This window comes from Belonocnema kinseyi, chromosome 4 (genome assembly GCF_010883055.1).
Source record: "Belonocnema kinseyi isolate 2016_QV_RU_SX_M_011 chromosome 4, B_treatae_v1, whole genome shotgun sequence".
Lineage (NCBI taxonomy): Eukaryota > Metazoa > Arthropoda > Insecta > Hymenoptera > Cynipidae > Belonocnema > Belonocnema kinseyi.
In genome coordinates this window covers 100,259,210-100,277,157 of record NC_046660.1, presented here as the reverse complement: position 1 = coordinate 100,277,157, position 17,948 = coordinate 100,259,210, and the positions used below count along the sequence as shown (strand labels likewise).

The window sequence follows — 17,948 nt, the reverse complement described above, 5'->3', positions numbered from 1 at the left end:
AGAGTCGCAGCTAGAGACTTGCGATACACATGTTTACATGACTTATTGCAGAATTCTGCTTAAATTACATACAGCCTGAACAATTTCTCGCGTGCATCCACAGTTTATTGAAGATTAATAGTCCTCTAATGGTAACTTTCCATGCAAAAAAGTTTGTTTTAAAGCGAAAGAATGCGTAAATGCTATAACTTCTTTGGATTCCAGCACCAAATTGAAAAATAATTCTGAATTTTTAATAGACACTTAACTTGACCACCATTAATTACTTGTGTTATTTTTTATCTGGAATCTTATTTCTCCATGTACATCTCTTTATACGTAAAAGTCTTTGTTATAGGCCAATCATGATTTGCATATCACTCATTTCCTTTATTTTTTTCTCGAATATAGGAATAATTATATGGAAAGTTATAGGTAAATAATTATAGAAATGAATAATATTAAAATATTGAAATAATTATTGCGAAAAGTATACAATACTCATAGCTTTTAAGTTTCATTGTACCCACAATTTTAAATTAAGCTTCTTTTATATATGTCAAGTTTAATGTACTTTTGTGAAAGCAGTTCAAAATAAATTATTATTTTATCATTTCTTCTACTCTTTGCACTAATTTTCATTATTTGAATATAAATAATTCCTGTAATTATTTGACTTGATAATAAAATTTGTGTTTGTACGCGGCAAATAAGGAGATCCTTTTTTCTTTAATTAACGTAGCGGCACTTTTACATTTTTTGCGAACATTTAATAATTTAAAGGGAAAATGAGCTTTTTGCAAATTTAACTTGAAAAATCGCGCCTCTTTTGCAAATTTTGAGATATTAAGGGGTTTCTTGTTTCAGTTTATTCACTTTTCACATTACACCAAACTGTCGCTTTCAGCCCCCCCCCCCCCCGGCCCTTTTTGAGCCTATCCAGAACTGCTGGCCGCCGCAGTTTCTCAGGGTAGCAGTGCGAGAGCGGTTGCGACTTTCGTCTTGGAAGGGCCGCGGTGCGCGAGTACTTGGTCAAGTATATTGCGAAATAGCATGCAGTCCAATTGAAAACGGTTCAGGCAGCCCTGAATCTTTACGTTTTGATTCCCCCGAATTCAGTCCAAGGCTATTTGAAGGCAACCTCCGACACAGGACTGAAAGCGAGAGTTTCGTGTGTTTCCAAGTCCATAAAAAATTGGGAAGTTATTCCAATAAAAAAAGTTTCAAATACATTACTTTTTTCCTGAAAATTTTAGGAATTTGCACTGCAGTGCAAAAGTTTTAGCCCACCTATTTTTTTATGACTGAATAAATTCTCTTAAATTTAATTATACCAGAGCTAAACAAATTTCTCTTTGAAAGGTTTATTGCTTTCGAAATTCTGTATAAAATAAGCCCAGGGTGAAGCCAATTTGTCTAGTTTTAAGTAGATAATGCAAAAATAGTATAAATTTCAATGTTTTCTAAAATCTTGCAATACCTTTCGAAAATAGTCAACATTTTTCAATGTTCTTGGGCTCATTTTGAAGCTTTTTCTTCACCGTATCACAACAGCTTATGAGTATAAAACGTAAAACTTTTATTTTTTAATTGCAAGAACTTCAAGTTGTAACCAAAAATTTGGAAAAAGGGCAATATTATTTTTGGTAACAAAAATATTTTTGTCCAATATATGAAACATATAATCATAAAGTTTCTATGTAATTTCCTCAAAATATATATTTATTTAACTTTTATTCTGACTTGCCTGCAGATAAGATGTTTTCAAATTTTTCCAACTTTTTTATTACAACTTCAAGTTCTTGCAATTCGAAAAGAAATTTCTCACAATTTATACTCGTAAGCTTTTGTGATAAAATGACAAAATAGCTTCAAAATGAGCCCAATAACCTTGAAAAATATTGATTAATGCGGATGTTATTGAAAATGTAAGACAACATTGAAATTTACACTATTTTTGCAATATCTACTTAAAAACTAAATAAATTGGCTTCACACAGGGCTTATTTTATACAGAATTTCAAAAACAATCAACCTTTTAAAGAGACATTTTTTCAACTCTGGGATAATTAAAATTAAGAGAATTTATTCAGTAATAAAAAATAGATGGCTTAAAACTTTTGCACGGCAGTGTACGTACTAATAAATTATACTTACAAAACATTTCACATTTGATATTTTTTTGTTTTGCGAGAGGACAACATTATTTGTTATTTTTTGTTAAGACTTTCCTTTTTTGTGTGCAATTTTTTAGATTTTCCGGGGTTTTCTTGCTTCAATTTGTCAATTTTTTCTAGTTCTTTTTAAATTGACGAGAAAGATGAATTGTTTAAAACCGCTTCATTTCTTTCATTGAAATTTTCAAGAGAGATAGGTTATATATGTATAGATAACCCAGTGGTCAAAAAACTATGAAAATCCTAAGAACGTCCTTAGAACGTTCCTAGGACGTCCTGTGTCAGGACACTCAATGTTTCTAAGACGTCCAATGTCCTAAAGATGACCTAAAGACGTCTTAAAGACATGTACGTTCTCGGGACGTCTTTCGTACTGACATTAGACGTTTTAAAAGCATCCCTAAGATGACCAAAAGACATGTTATAAAGGACGTCTTAGGGATGTCCCAAACACGTCTCTAGGACATCCCTAATTTTTTTGCTTACTGGGAACTTACCATGACTTTTAAACTTGGAGTTTATTTGTATTTGAGGGAAAAAAATTCTACAATTTTTAAACAGAAGCAGCTTTATCATTTTTAATTATTTCTTCGTTTTTATTATCGGTTTCGAGAGAGCGAAAAAAAGTAGACAAAATCAAAACAAACTAGAATAAGAAAAACCCAAAAATCTCAAAAATTGCAAAAATGACACAGGTTTTAAAGTAAAATTTGCAAAAAACTCATTTTACCATTGAAAATTCAAAATATTCATAATAATGTAAAAACTTCGCTATGCTTATTCAGAATAATACGTGTCTCCTCATTTTCTAATCACAAAAATATATGCCATAGACATGCCAATCCTCAACATGTCAACCGCCGCACAGTGGTCTGGAATAGGAATTTACTGTTCATAATCGCCCACAGGTCGTATTTCTTAACCGATTAAAAATTTTTGTTTAGAAATGCTCAGCAATTAATTTTTGAGAGAATTGTGGTTTGCTTTTTTTCACAGGGCAACAATATATAAACAAATATAGTGACAAAATTGACCATTTTAGCTTTGTAAATTTTTGTCTGAAGAAAGATACAGATAGAAACTCACTATCAGCCGGAATTATTGCACATGCATTCATAGAACATTATTAATTTTAATAATATTTAACTTAATTATTATAAACCATTTCTATAAAAAAATTCTGTAAAAACGAGTTTTTCTCATAGCTAAATTGATTTTTCTGAACAAAAGTGATTCACAATTGTCTTTAAAGCCATTTATATACTTTAAGCTTTATCAAACATAAACAATATAGATTGTTTATAACAATTTAGTTAAACAAGTCTCCTAATCGGCCGTTTCCTTGTAGAATAAAATGTTTTCTTTTCAATAATTATTAGAGTGACATTTATTGCGGTGACTAACCAACGAAATTAAATAAAGAATAATTTATATGACTGTTATAAAAATTTTTTAACAAAACTATGATTTATTTTTTTTACAGGCAGAGAGGACGGTTTTCCACTGAAATAATCCGACAATAAACTAACAGTGATTCCAAAATTGGATATGGGACATTTTATAATAATTTGCGTAATTGTTAATAACAATTTCTGTAGCAAACTGTCCATAGCAATAACGCTGTACTTGCGTTATTAGAAGTCACCTATCTTTCATTTGTTTTATGCAACTTCCTGAAAAATAAATGAGAAACAAGTGAAAATAAGGTGCAATAACGCTGTACTTGCGTATTCAGAAGTCACTTATCTTTCATTTGTTTTGTACGTAACTTCATGAGGAAACGGCCGATTAGGAGACTTGTTTAAGTAAATTATTATAAACAATCTATATTGTTTATGTTTGATAAAGCTTAAAGTATATAAATGGCTTTAAAGACAATTGTGAATCACTTTTGTTCAGAAAAATCAATTCAGCTATGAGAAAAACTCGTTTATAAAGAATTTGTTTATAGAAATGTTTATAAAAAAAATAGCTGTTAACTCATGTTAATTTTTTTGTTCCAAATTTTGACTCTTATGAAAAGTATTAGCAACTAGCGTGAAATAAATGATTTTTTCTATGATAAAAAAACACTAATAAGAATTTGTTTATAAAAATTGTTTATAATAATTAAGTTAAATATTATCAAAATTAATTATGTTTTATGAATGCATGTGCAATAATTCCGGCTGATAGTTTCTATCTGTATTTTTTCTTGAGATAAAAATTCACAAAGCTAAAATGGTCAGTTTTGTTACTATATTTGTTTATATATTGTTGCTCTGTGAGAAAAAATTTTTAAAAAGCATACCACAATTCTCTTAAAAATTAATTGTTGAGCATTTATAAAAAAAAACTTTTAAATCGGTTAAGAAATACGACCTGTGTGCGATTATGAACAGTAAATTCCTATTCCAGCCCACTGTGCGCCGGCCTGCATGATTTGACATGGATTTTTTCAATTATTTTCTTATATTTTTTTCCTATAATTATTCGTATAATTTTATTAATTCATGGACTGAAAGCTTCAGTTTTTACAAATATTTAGACATTTTTAATGTTTTTAAAATAAAAATTAGAATTAAAATATAAACACAATTTTTTTAAATATTCATTTAATTTTGTATGTAGAGGTAAATATGGGTCAGGTTGTTTCTATGAATTTAGAAACGCAATTGCCACATGGAAATCAAAGCTTATCACTACATTCTAATGGGGGTTGTTAAAAATCGATTTCATAGCTTATGATAGGCACTTTGTTGAAAGTGGGAATAAATTATACGTTATTGAAGTGTAAAACGTTTTTTCAGTGTACAATTCTGCGAATTATTTTCTGCGGAGTATAAAAATTCCATTGTTTCCGTTCTTGCATTTTGTAGTAAAATATTATAAAAGGCATTTTTGTAAATATTACGTATCCAGGTTCGTCACAGGAGCGAATTTATTTTCTGAACAGGAATTTTTTAATTCTTGATTCAGTAATGTACTCGTAAAATTCGAACAGTATGTTTTGAAATTTTTTAAAGACTAAAATTGAGACAAATGTTTATCGTGCCAAAAATCAGATGTCTAAAATGAATAGTTTTTCTATCATTTAGAAAATTAAAATAATATTACCAATGAACTCATTTCAATTAAAAAATATATTTAACAAAAAATTTAATCGATTTTTCAACAGTTAATTAAAATTTAATTTACTTTTTGAAAAATTGTGTAATTTTAATCATTCATAGCTCTGTTTTTTGAGCTTTGTTAAAATAATTTTTTTTTAAGAAAACTGTTTCCTAACAAAAACTCATATTTAATTCTTCACTTATTTTCAGAAATCTAAACAGTAAAGTAGCAAGCAACATTTTTCCCGAACAAATAAGCTATGCTTGATTAAAATTCAACCATTTTTTTTTAATTGGTAAGAAAAACTTCAATCACAAAAACTGTTATTAAAATAAATATTTTTTTGATTTTCAAACTTTAACAAAAATTAAAATCATGTTTTTTCTGTTATAAGACATGATTGATGGTATCATTTCATTCCTTAAAAGCATAGAAAACTTCTTTCCCAGATATTTAATTTTTGGTACGAGAATAATGTACCTTAAATTTTGAGAATTCGAAATTTTTTTTAAATAAAAAGTTATTTAAGTTAATTCAAATCAAAACAAAAAATGAAAGTAATTTTTAACGTAACAGAATAAAATTTGACAATTGGACATTTGTTTAATTGAGCATTTAAGGCTGTGCAGTCGTTTATTCGAATTTGGAATACAAATTTAGGCACGCTTGAGACATTGGATTTTTCAAAATAGAAAAAGATGTACATGTACATCAAACCGGCTTGGTTTCGTTGGATTCTTGACATTTTTGAAATAAAAAAACTTACTTTTTTGTTGTTAAAAATGGATCTAAAAGTCGAATCTTTGAAATTCGACTTGTTTGACTATTCGAATAAATGGAATTTCAAAGACTCTACTTGACTTTTGGATTCATTTTTTCACCGAAGAAAATAACTTCTTTATTTAAAAATTTTTTATCGTAATTGTAAAAAATTTTCCAAGCGTATCTTTTGTATTAAAAATTCGAATAAATAACTGCACACCTCGAGACGATATGCCAGGCCATATCATAAAGGGCAGTTCTACCCAAGTCTGGTAGTTATAAATTGAAATAGGCAGTTCTAGAAGTAAAAATGGGTAGTTCTAACATTTTCTAACATTTTATAGATCTGAAAATACTCAAACATAACGATATTTCACAAAAACTAATATTTTTATATGCTTGTTCGTACAGATTCTTATTTTATATTGTTTTCTTAAGCATAAGTATTCAAGCTTTTCCAAAAATTCTTAAATAAACGAGTATTGGTATTAATTTCCATATAAGCTCATAAGCATACCTTATTGAGAGAAAAGTCTTCAAGAAAAATTATGAGAAAAGTATAAAGTCCATTTTGGCCATTGTTTTCCCCTCATCACTCAACGAAGTAAAGACAGCTGACGATAAAGTGAAAATGCCTAATTAGATAATTTCAAATTAAAAGTAATTCAAGTTGTATAATTTTAATGAAAACATTAGAACTGCCTGATTTAATTTTTTCAAATTTGTACAATTGCTAACTGATAGCCTCAAATTTAAGTTATTAATTATACGACGTTCAAAATTGAGTAATTTTAGATTTATAATTTATGGGTGGGATAATTTCAATCGCTGAATTATGTTCAAATCTGTACAAATCAATTATGTACAAGTCTGAAGTCCTGAAAATAAAAATTGTTTTGTTTTTATGGCTTCTAGTTTGGAAGTGAACAATTTTGCATACGTGCTAATTATATAAAGAATTTTATGATTAACAAAAGACCTTTTGTGCATGTTTTGATTTTTAATTTTGTAATTTGCGTCTACGTTATTTATATGCTAATAAGACCATAAATAAAAACTTATATACATGAGGGTTAAAATCTCAATTGAACATCAAATGACCGTTTATTAAAAATGAATGAGGATTACGAAAAAAACATGCACGTAAAGAAACTAAATATATTTGATGTGTACCCGAAACAAAGAAAAAGGGATGCGACATTAGAAAAATAGAAAATCTGGTGTTAGAAAGCGAACTTGAATTATGGTTAGGAGTAGATAGTGAATTACATGAGAATCTAGGGATTGGTTTCATTATGAATGAGAGAGCAAGGCAGCATAGCGTGCTACAACCCAGTTGATGGTGATATCAGTGGTGTGAAAGACCTTTTGGAACATTTTATATATGATACTATAAATACTTGCGATCATGGTGAAAGAACCCAGTGGGCACAAAATTTGGCGACGTGTTTATGACATCGTTACGATATCTTTACGAAAACTTTACGACATCCTATGTCCATGTCTTTAAGGTGTCTTTACGATATCGTAAATAAGTCGTATGATCTGCCGATGTTTTTACGATATCGCAAAGACACCAAATCGACATGGACATAGGATGTCGTAAAGTTGGCGTAAAGTTTTCGTAACGATTTCGTAAAGACGTCGCCAAATTTTGTGCTCGCTAGGAACCATTCTACTAGGAGACGTGGACAAATGGTTCGGCGCCCAACATTAGGGTACAGAAAGGGTGCTAGGTAATTTTGGGGATCTAAGAACAAATGATAACGGAAAAGGATTAGTTAGTTTATGCTTAGAAAAGGACCTACTTATTACAAATGATTTGATTTAAACATAAAATGATCTGCATACACACCTGGTGTAGAAGTGATAACTACAGTATAATCAGCTTCGTTGTTGCGGATGAAAGACAAAGAGAGCTAATAAAAGATACAGGGCTCATAAGGGGTTCTGAATGCAATACTGATCATTACCTTCTAGTCTCCAAAATAAGCTCAAGCCTGGAATGGAGAAGAAACAGAACAAAAAAACGAATCAAACGTGAATGAAGATAGAGAAAACTTACAAAAGATGCAAAGTACGAATAGATTTTCAGAATTACATAAACGAACACATAGATGAGACAACTTGGGAGACACTAATAGACAATAAAAATATAGAGAACGCTTCGGCTATAAACCAAGATGTCACTGTTAGGAGTGCGATTGAAGTGTGTGGTACCGCAGTTGCAGGAAGAATGCCTGGTGAGGTGTGGTGGAATGATGAAATCCTAGCAGCCGCCCGAGAAAAGAGAAAAGTGTATGACAGAAACTTTAATAACACAGGCCTTAGCGATGAGGAGAGAAATCGACTTAAAAAATGACTACAAACACAAAAAGAGGAAAGTAAAACTACTAGTCAAATAAAGTAAATATAAACTCAAAACAGAAGAAGAAAAGACAATGCCAATCGATTTTGAAGGAAGCAAAAATTGGTTTACAAATTGGAATTGATCAGTATGAAAGGAAGCAGAAGTACAGAGTTAGCCAACATGAAAAATAGCAAGGGTGAAATGCTATCTGATACAGACGGGATACTAGGGTTTTTGAAACTCTTTCAAAGAATTATTAGGAGGCGAAGCTAAAAGGCACAACTGCGATATAGAACACGATACGTTAGAAAACCCAATTGAGAACGTCTGTGCCTCTGAAGCTAGGGATATAATTAAGAACTTTAAAAATGGTAAGGCTGCCGGTAGAGTCAGTATTAAGGTGTAAATGCTTTAAATACGGTGGCGGTTACATACCTCACAGGTTGTGAGAATTGATAAATTTATGTATCGAGATGACTGAAAAATGCGATTATCATATATTGCAATAATTACAGTGGGATCAGCTTATTGAGTAGCACAAGTAAAATATATTCAAAAATATTTATTCTTATAGGCTACGAAAAAAGAAAAAATATATGGGAAGTCCAAAGTAGATTTATGCCAGGAAGGTCATGTACGGATCAAATATTTAGCTTAAGACAGATCACAGAAAAAATTGAGAGTAAGGAAAAAAGTTTTCTGCACATTTGTTGGCCAAGAAAAAGCGTTTAAAAAGGTGGATAGAAATAAACTTTTGGAAGTCCCGGAAGAATACGAAGTCAATGGAAGGCTTCTAAAAGCAATAAAAACAATATTTGCTAGTAGCAAAACGAGTGTAAAGGTTATAATGGGAAACTGAGTGACTTATATTCATGGAAAAGTGTCTAAGAATAAGGTTGTTATGACAGAGTCAATCGAAGACTTGCAAAGAATGTTGAACAAACTAAATACAAGTATGAAGAATGCGGACCTAAAAATTAACGTAAATAAAACAAAAAATATGGTGCTTGAAAGAAAGAGTGAGAAAACAATGTGTAACATTGTCCTAAATGATGAGAGAATAGAACAAGTTGATAAGTACGTATATCTTGATAGCCTATTCACTAGTAAAAATATATCAAGTAAAGCTAAAAGGAAAATACTAATTCTATATTTATACCGACTGTGTTATAATTTAGCAAGATCTGGGCCTATCAAGAAAAGGATAAAAGTAAAATTGCCGCGATTAACATGAAATTCCTGCATATGATATGCGGAGACACTATAGTTGACATATGTGAAAGAAATTTGCTAAGATAGTTTGGGTATGATGAGAGAATGAAAGGTGAACGACTAACGAAACAAGTGTATCAAGGTAAAGTAAATGGCAGTGTGTCCAGAGGCAGACCTTTAAAAGAATGGTTAGGATGTTTAAATGAGACCCAATTCGACGAGACATAAGAAGCCATAGAAACATAAGAGCTTGCCTGAAAAAAATGCATGGACCTGAAGGAAGCTAGAGAGATATGCCAGGATAGAAAAATGTGGTGACAAATAGTTAATAAAAAGAGTGTCAGTAGAGTAAATTACACCTGAGACAAAAGACCTTGGAGACTAATGGGTCTGAGTGGGGGAGCTTCACATGATGACTTTGGGCTTGTCACTTAGGGTGATCGCTAGAAAGGTTCATCAGCAATCTGCGTAGGAGCAGTGTTGCAGAACAAACCTATTATTTAAATAAATAACATGAGAATTCTAGATCAGTCTAAGAACATATACCCTGAACCATACCGACACCTGCGCTGATATATTTTCTGCCGTTTCCATATAAAATAAACTATTTAAATGGCGAAATTGAATTCTATCTACCCTAAACAAAGATAAAATAAAAATGGGTAGAATAATTATTATTATTATTGCTATGCGCTATACTTAGCCCTCTCCGGTTGATTTTATATCTTTAGGAAAGCACAATTCTCGATGTTTCCTAATTATATTGTCATCAGAAACTAAGAGCATAAATAAAAATGTTTGCTTTCTCTTTTTTATTGAAAAGTAAAATAAAACTTTTTTCTCAAATATAGATGTAAAATTCATATAAAAAAATAGAAATTATCTACATGTATAGAAATTTTCCTACAAATATGAGCATGTCTTCACAAAAATCCAGCTATTCGTACTAAAATTTCGGTAAAAATAGCCCCTTTTCCAGCTTTTTCTATTTGTACCGAAAAAGTCCGGCTGTTTGTACTGAAATTTCGGTACACGTAGCCACGGCCAAGAAAATAATACTTTTCGTTAGTTTTAACTCTCTTGTTTTTTAGAATATAAAATAAACTCCCATAGTATAAGAGAATTTTTAGATCCCATTTTTTTAATCTAAAAAAACTAGGCTTTATTTTTTCATTGAAAAATGTTTCAACCTTCATACAAAATTTACATTGACCCTAATGTATATTTTTAAAGCTTGTAATATCACACTTCATTAAAATTAAGATAGGAGATTAAGATTTTCTTGAACGAGTCTAAGAGCCCCTTTGGCTCTTTAAGTAGAGAATTTTATGGGGTCTGTTGCGTGAGACACGTGAACATTCGTTCAACCTGATTCAACCCTAATATTCGAGCCGACCTTCAATACAGCTCCTACGGAATTTTCGACCTACTCATAAGCGTTGCCGCGTGCAAGGTCATTTTGAATGAGATTTATATCGTTTTATACCAATAGCACGCAGGAAGTTCGTTGTAACGTAGAAAAAAATAAAATAAACCTGAGTTGAAGGTCAACGCTGATAAACCAGAGTCTCCATAATTATACCCTTGAGGGTAATAAAGAATTATTTTTGTGTGAGAAATATAATTTATTCGATTTAGATTTGCAAGGGGAATCTATTTGAAGTTACAATTACATGAAAGGAATCAACACACGGGTGATTGCAAAAAAAATCGCAAAAAATCATAATAGACGCAAGACACTCGCAAACCCAATTTTTTCCACTTATAGGCTTTTTTGGGAAATTTTGAGTTTCAGCTCGATTCACCTAATGTTGACGATTCTGAATCAAATTTACAAAAACGTCTTTTTCTCTCATGGAAAATACGTTCTACATATAAATTTAATTTTTTTATAAATGCATTTATTTTTGTGTGGATTCAAACAAATTTCTGGGCGATATGCATAAAAATTCGAAAAAATAATTTCCAATGCATTTTTGGACCACTGTCATAGGTTATAACGATAACAATGCAACATTTTTTTGAATCAAAGTCATAAATTCAAAATTGTATGACTGTAAAACTTTAAGTCTTAAAAGTTCAACATTTTCGAGTGCTACTATTTGAAAATAAACAATATTATGAAATTTTTTGCTTTTAAAATTTATAAATATGTTTGATTTGAAGGATTTGTGCTAAGGAAAATCGAAAACAAATTTATTATTATGACGGAAAAATTATACACGGCAAAAAAAATTAAATATAATTCTCATTAATTTGATGCATTATTTATTTATTGCATATCATCCAGTTATTCTGTGTCAATCGGTTTTCAATCGGTTTTTCTGTCCATACCTTTGTATTTTATGACTATCGGCCAAGTTTAATTGAAATTGGTTTAAAATTGCGCCGTTAAGCTAATAAAAGTTGATTACTGATAATTCCATGTTTCTGTGGAGAAAATGGATTCGTGAAACTTTTTTTTGTACTTGGCGGCGATTTGCGACTTCAGGTCTTGATTATACTACAGAAGTAAAAATTTCATTACGCTCCCATTTTACCTTTAGGTCACAAAAATAACCCGTGATATGATCAAATATTATAATTCAAAATTCCAGGGTTTCATACAATGTTCGAATTAAAATTTTCAGAACAAAATTAAATACCGTTCACTACATTTGCGCTTTCAACTGTTTATTGCTTCTTCGTAAATACTTATTGTTAACAAAAACTTTCAGTTCTTACGCAGCAGAATAAGTTTTACAGCATTTTTTAAAAAGTTTGCGATTTGAGGTGCTCACATTTGAGAGTAGTTTATCTATAGGGGTGAGATAAAAATTCAATGCAAAGAAGCATTCTGAAAAATCACTAAAAATTCAAAAAATGTTTTTGACCATTTAATTTTTTCCATTAGTGTAATATGAAAAATAGGAAATATGATCATTAATGTTTTATTTCAATCCCCCTGAGCCCCTTTCATGGTGCCCAGAAAACTACCGCATGCAAATGCAATAAGGATTTTTCGTCATATTATCCTTCATTATTTATTTTTTCTTCATTGGTCCTCATAAACTAACAAATTACAATATGTTATATAGTTTTTAATTTTTTCAAGATGTTTTGTTAATTTGAAGAATTTTATTTGTATAGAATATCGCGAACTAAGGGTATTTTATTTATAATATGGTTCATTTAATGACTTTGAAAAGTATATATTTTTATTGTTTTATTATTGTTTAAACTATTTATTTTTTCTTAAATCCAACTTTTTTTCTATTTTTGTTTAACAAGTTTAAAATTTTTGCATGTTACTTTGTCAAAAATACCATTGTTTAAACCATTCTTATTTGCTTAAACAATTTATCATCTTGCAATATCGCGAATTATTGGTATTTTCTAAGTACCTTGGCCTAATTTAAGAATGTAAAGAGTGAATTATTTCATTTTTTTGCATACTTATTCCATAAACAGTTTATAATTATTTAAATGCATCTTTTCAAAGAGGTAAGGCAGAGAAACATTTTTCAACGTTGAAACAATTTTTACTTATATAAAAAATACATTATCTTAAAATATTTCAAAATAATAAATGTGAGAACCTATTGCTAAACATTTTGAAACTGTTTTTAAATAAATAAGGGCAATGAAAAATAACGAATATGTTCAGATATAGGTGTTGAAATTGATTAATTAAGCCATATCATTTAGAAAATACCACTGCTTTGCGATATTATACGATAATAATTTTTTAAAGTAAATAACAACTGTTTCAACAACTAGCAGTAAATTACAAAATTTAGGAATTAAGATAAAGTAATGGAACTTATTGAAAAAATAGCACAAAAAATCTTTATCGACCTTTTTCCAGTCACTTTTCACATTGATATATTAGGCCAAGGCATTTCGAAAATATCAATCATTCGTGATATTAAAAGATAATAAATTATTGAATGAAATAAAAGTTATTCAAACAAGATTAAGTATTTTAAAAAAAATTAATATTTAAGCAAAGCTTTTTTCGTTAAAAAATTGGCGTTATAAGCAAAAATAAACTATTTAAATAATGAGCAAAAACAATTTCAAACAAAAAATTGTAATCCAAATAAAAATTAATTAACAAATACATGAAATCTTGTATTTAATTTGTTCATGAGGATCTATGGAAAAATAAGAAAAAAGTAATAAGTAAGTGCAATATTCTGAAAAATCCTTATTGCACTTGGATGGGGTAGTTCTTTGGTAGTACTTTAAATTATTTTTTAAATCGAGGAAAATATTCATATTGTTAATTGCAACTAGTTTTTGAAAAGGATTTTTTGTTTAACAGTAGTTATTTATAGTTGTATGTTTTTGCTATCTCTGTAGACATGTTGCCATTCTTATTAATTTAATCATAATACTGTTGGGCTCATTTTATCTCTTGAAGAATTCTCTACAAATCTTTTTTGTGCTTTTTTCTTATTATTCTTAATTACAATGTTTTTAATAAAAGCGTACCAAAGAAATTTGTACAGAGTTAAAAAAAATTAAATAAAATTAGCTCCTACCATATCAGGATTGAATAAGAGTGTCAACCTTTACCTGAACAGAAATAAAAAAAAAAGAAAACTCTAAACAACTATTGTGCAAACTTAGTTACAATTAATAATGAGAATATTCACTTCGATTTTAAAAAATCATTTTTAACAATGCTCATTTTTGAACTTGAGGTAACTAGTGTACACCTTCAAAGAAATATCGTATTGAAGATTTCAATCTGAATATGTTATATCTATAAAACAGGCCAATGCAATACTTGTGTACAAAAAAGTCATAAAGATGTATCTTTATCCGAATTAGACGATAAAATGAAAAAGTTCTAGATAATTGTTGCTTTTATTACTTTATCGATTTTACATCTGAACAAATGGCTTGTAGCCAAGGTTAAGGAGGGTGTTAAGCTTCTAAGGGTGCATTACTAATGAGGTGAGAATTCACATGTGACCTTGAAATAATATATAAGGGAAAAATCCGTGGACCGCTCGCGTCAGTAATTATGCAGTAGAAAGATACGGGTTGAGTCAGACAACGAGCCCTGAAAAATCAAATCCGATCAATTCTCACAATTATAAAAGAAATCGATATCAGTAAATTCATAAACAATTTTTTCATTAGTGAAGTAAAAATAACTGCATTATTTTACTTCTTCAAAAATATTTCATCCAGAAATCAATCAATTTCAAAAGATAATTCAAAAACTTGAAGCAAACAAAATTATCTTAGGGCAAAAAATTGTTTTTTTTAATGTATGCCCTAAAAGAATTTTTTTATGAGAAGAAACATAATTTCTGCTTTTAATTTAATTCCTAGTTTTGACTCCAAAGTTACAAAAGAGGGCGAATGGCAACAAATATGAAATTAAGAGATTATTTCCTTCTATTTGTTATTAATTTACAGGAAATAGAGTATTTGTATAATGTTATTTCTATCGATTTCTGTGTTGGTAAAATAAGCCTTAATTTCAGAGATGAATTTTTAGCCATTTAATATTCTGTGTACATTCATTCTCACTGTACGTGATTTATAAATTATGATTTCCTATAGCGTGAGTTGAATAAACACGTGCAGATAAAACGGTGCAATCTAAAAAGGCAATAGCACAACACTGAAATGCGGAAACCATGTTGAACTATAATAATCGATAAAAAAAAGTATCAGTATAAAAGAATAATAAAATTATTTATATGTTCTGTAATGTATGACAAATTTTTTTTCAATTTCCATTTTCCATAATTTTTCTAAATTAATTTTTCTTTGCAGGAGGTAGTTAAAATCTCCGTTTACGCTTTCCTTAAGGACCACAAACTTCAAACGGAGAGCATATTTGAGAAATTGTGTTTTATACAATATACTAATGTGTATCAAATTATACTATAATGACTAATGAGCATTTGAGATAGTATTTTAATAAATAATAAAATATATAAGGTTTACTTTTCTGAATCAATATGTTTCAAAAATAAGTCAGGGCGAAATCACTGCCAAACTAAACACTTTGCAGGTCCTCAAATTATCGAAGACAAAAGAGCGAGGTCAGACTATCGATCTTAATACAGTGCAAGTCACTTCTGATCAACTTCAAAAAGTCTGGTTAAACTTTATTGTATTATTTTAATTAAATCTAATGAGAATTTCATTAAATTTATCGTTAAAAACATTATAATATTGCCGAAATCACAGCCCTTAATTTAATTAATATTGATTTATCCATTGAATAGCAAAAAGCAAAAGAACGAAAAAATGCTTTATTAAGAATAAACTTAAAATTCCTATCAATTTAGAAATCATTTTTTCCTTCACGAGAAAACAAAATCGATAATAAAGTAAATGAACGGAAATGAACATTCTAAGTGCACGTATATTTTTATCGTGCACTTAATAAAGTTTAGGTGCTTTCTTTTTTAATGAGAGGGCAACAACCATAATGGCACTGCAATTTGTCCAAATAAGGTGGTTTTTTAATTGCTCTAAATAGTCTAAATGCCCCCTATAATAAAAGCGCATTTGAAGAAATAAAAAATTAAAATGAGAGCACAATGAACCTCGTTTCTTAATTTTAAAATCTTTTTCGCTGACTCCTAATTAGTATTTAGAAACTTTTAATACAAGTTAATAAAATGAAAGTCGCACAATTTATAAAAATCAGCTTTTAATTCAGAATCCTAAGTTAAGACTTATTTTACAATAAAAATCAAAAGTAAATTTAAGAGCTCTTAAACTGATTTAAATGTTCAGAATATTTCCTTACACTAATTAAATCAAAGATCTATACTCTTCAATAAATTGTATAAGTAGTTTGTGATAAATTATTTTATAAATTAGAATTTTAAACTTAAATATTTCTGAATTAAAATACTTCTATACTAAATTTTCGTCGTATGCTTTGTTCCGTAATTAAAAATAATGATTACAGAACTTGAAGTAATTTTACTTTGAGACTCATAAATAACGATGATCCGAAAACTGTTCATAATCACAGAAAATAAAGATTCTATTTCCAAAAAAAATCAAATTTCAAAAGACACGAATTATCTATTTGTTCAATAATTTGTGTAGATTCTACAAGAATCTTGACTGGCCAGCAGACATTTTAATTTTTTTCTCAAGAATTTTTGGTAATCATATCCAAATAAAGGACCAATAGAGAATATTGAAGATGAGAAACGCGACAGGAAAAAGAATTCTACTGCGTTTATCAATCCACTGTGCAATTTCTTGAGGTGTCATCGTTGTAAAATTGTTAAGACGAGCTAAAGTTGGCCTTCGCGCTAATGGCTTCGTTGGTGGAGATGCCACTGTACTGTTGATTGTTACTATACTGCCTACTGAACAATCATGATCTTTTTCTTCGTCCACTTTTACTGCTGGAACGTTTATCGTACTCGGGAAACTCTAAAAAAAATAATGGAAAACATCAATTATAATTAAATGATGTTTGATTTTGCTTTTAAAAATAGAATAATAACAATATTTTGCTTCTCATGAAGAAGAAGGATAGTCACTTAAATCTTGGGAAGGAATTTCCTATCATTTTATTGTTTATTCTCGGGTTACGAATTTTTTTAGCCATTCAAATTAAAACGCTTCTTTGTATAAATGGAATTTAGACCTACTCCGTTTTTATTAATTTTTATATTGATAACGAAAATAAAACGACATGAAAATCTTGTTTGGCAAAATCATAAATTCGCACTTTTCGACTGTAAGAAAGATTACTTAATTTCGTTTAAGAAAAAATTTCTCTTATTGCTGAAAAAATTCAAACATATAAAATGTTTTATTTGAGTAATTATGTTAACATTTTGTTAAAATGATTGTAAATTTTTAAAGTATCCCAATTAAAAACAAGAACTTTCAAAATTAAAAAAAAATTCAATTTGAAACCATGGAAGTAAATATTTGTAAATTGTAAAATTCTAATATGAATGTTTCAAATTTTCAGTTTTTAATACACAATTTTGAGCTGCAATTTGTTCATTATCAAACTGAAATTCTATCAATATTGACTTTAACAATTTAAAACTGATTTTTTTCCAAAATTAAACAATTTCAAATCCTAGAGTTCTGAATTTAACAGTTTAAAATGTTATTTACTCAAAATGAAAACTAGTTGCATTCGATGTCTTAAAAAGTAAGAAGTTTAAAATTTAAGGCATCAAAGACCAAATATTTCTAGATCGTATGTTTCGTCGAAAAAAAAAGATTCAAATTTAAAATTTAAAATAAAAATTTTATTGCAAGCTTCGAAAATTAACAATACAATTTTAAACAACAAACTTCAAGAATGAATAATTTTGAATTTAAACTTTTTCAAAATTGAATATTTGAAAATGTTTCAATTTGCACAACACCAATGT

At 29.1% G+C, this 17,948-nt stretch overlaps 1 protein-coding gene across 1 annotated transcript in view; it reads right to left on the bottom strand.

The window, feature by feature from the left end:
* The window catches only part of LOC117171729 (kinesin-like protein KIF19), a 62,512-nt gene that overhangs the window by 33,556 nt on the left and 11,008 nt on the right, over positions 1-17,948 (bottom strand). The window contains exon 9 of the mRNA XM_033359293.1: positions 16,762-16,983. Within this exon, the coding sequence (XP_033215184.1) occupies positions 16,762-16,983 (222 nt within the window). The remainder of the gene's footprint in view (positions 1-16,761; positions 16,984-17,948) is intronic.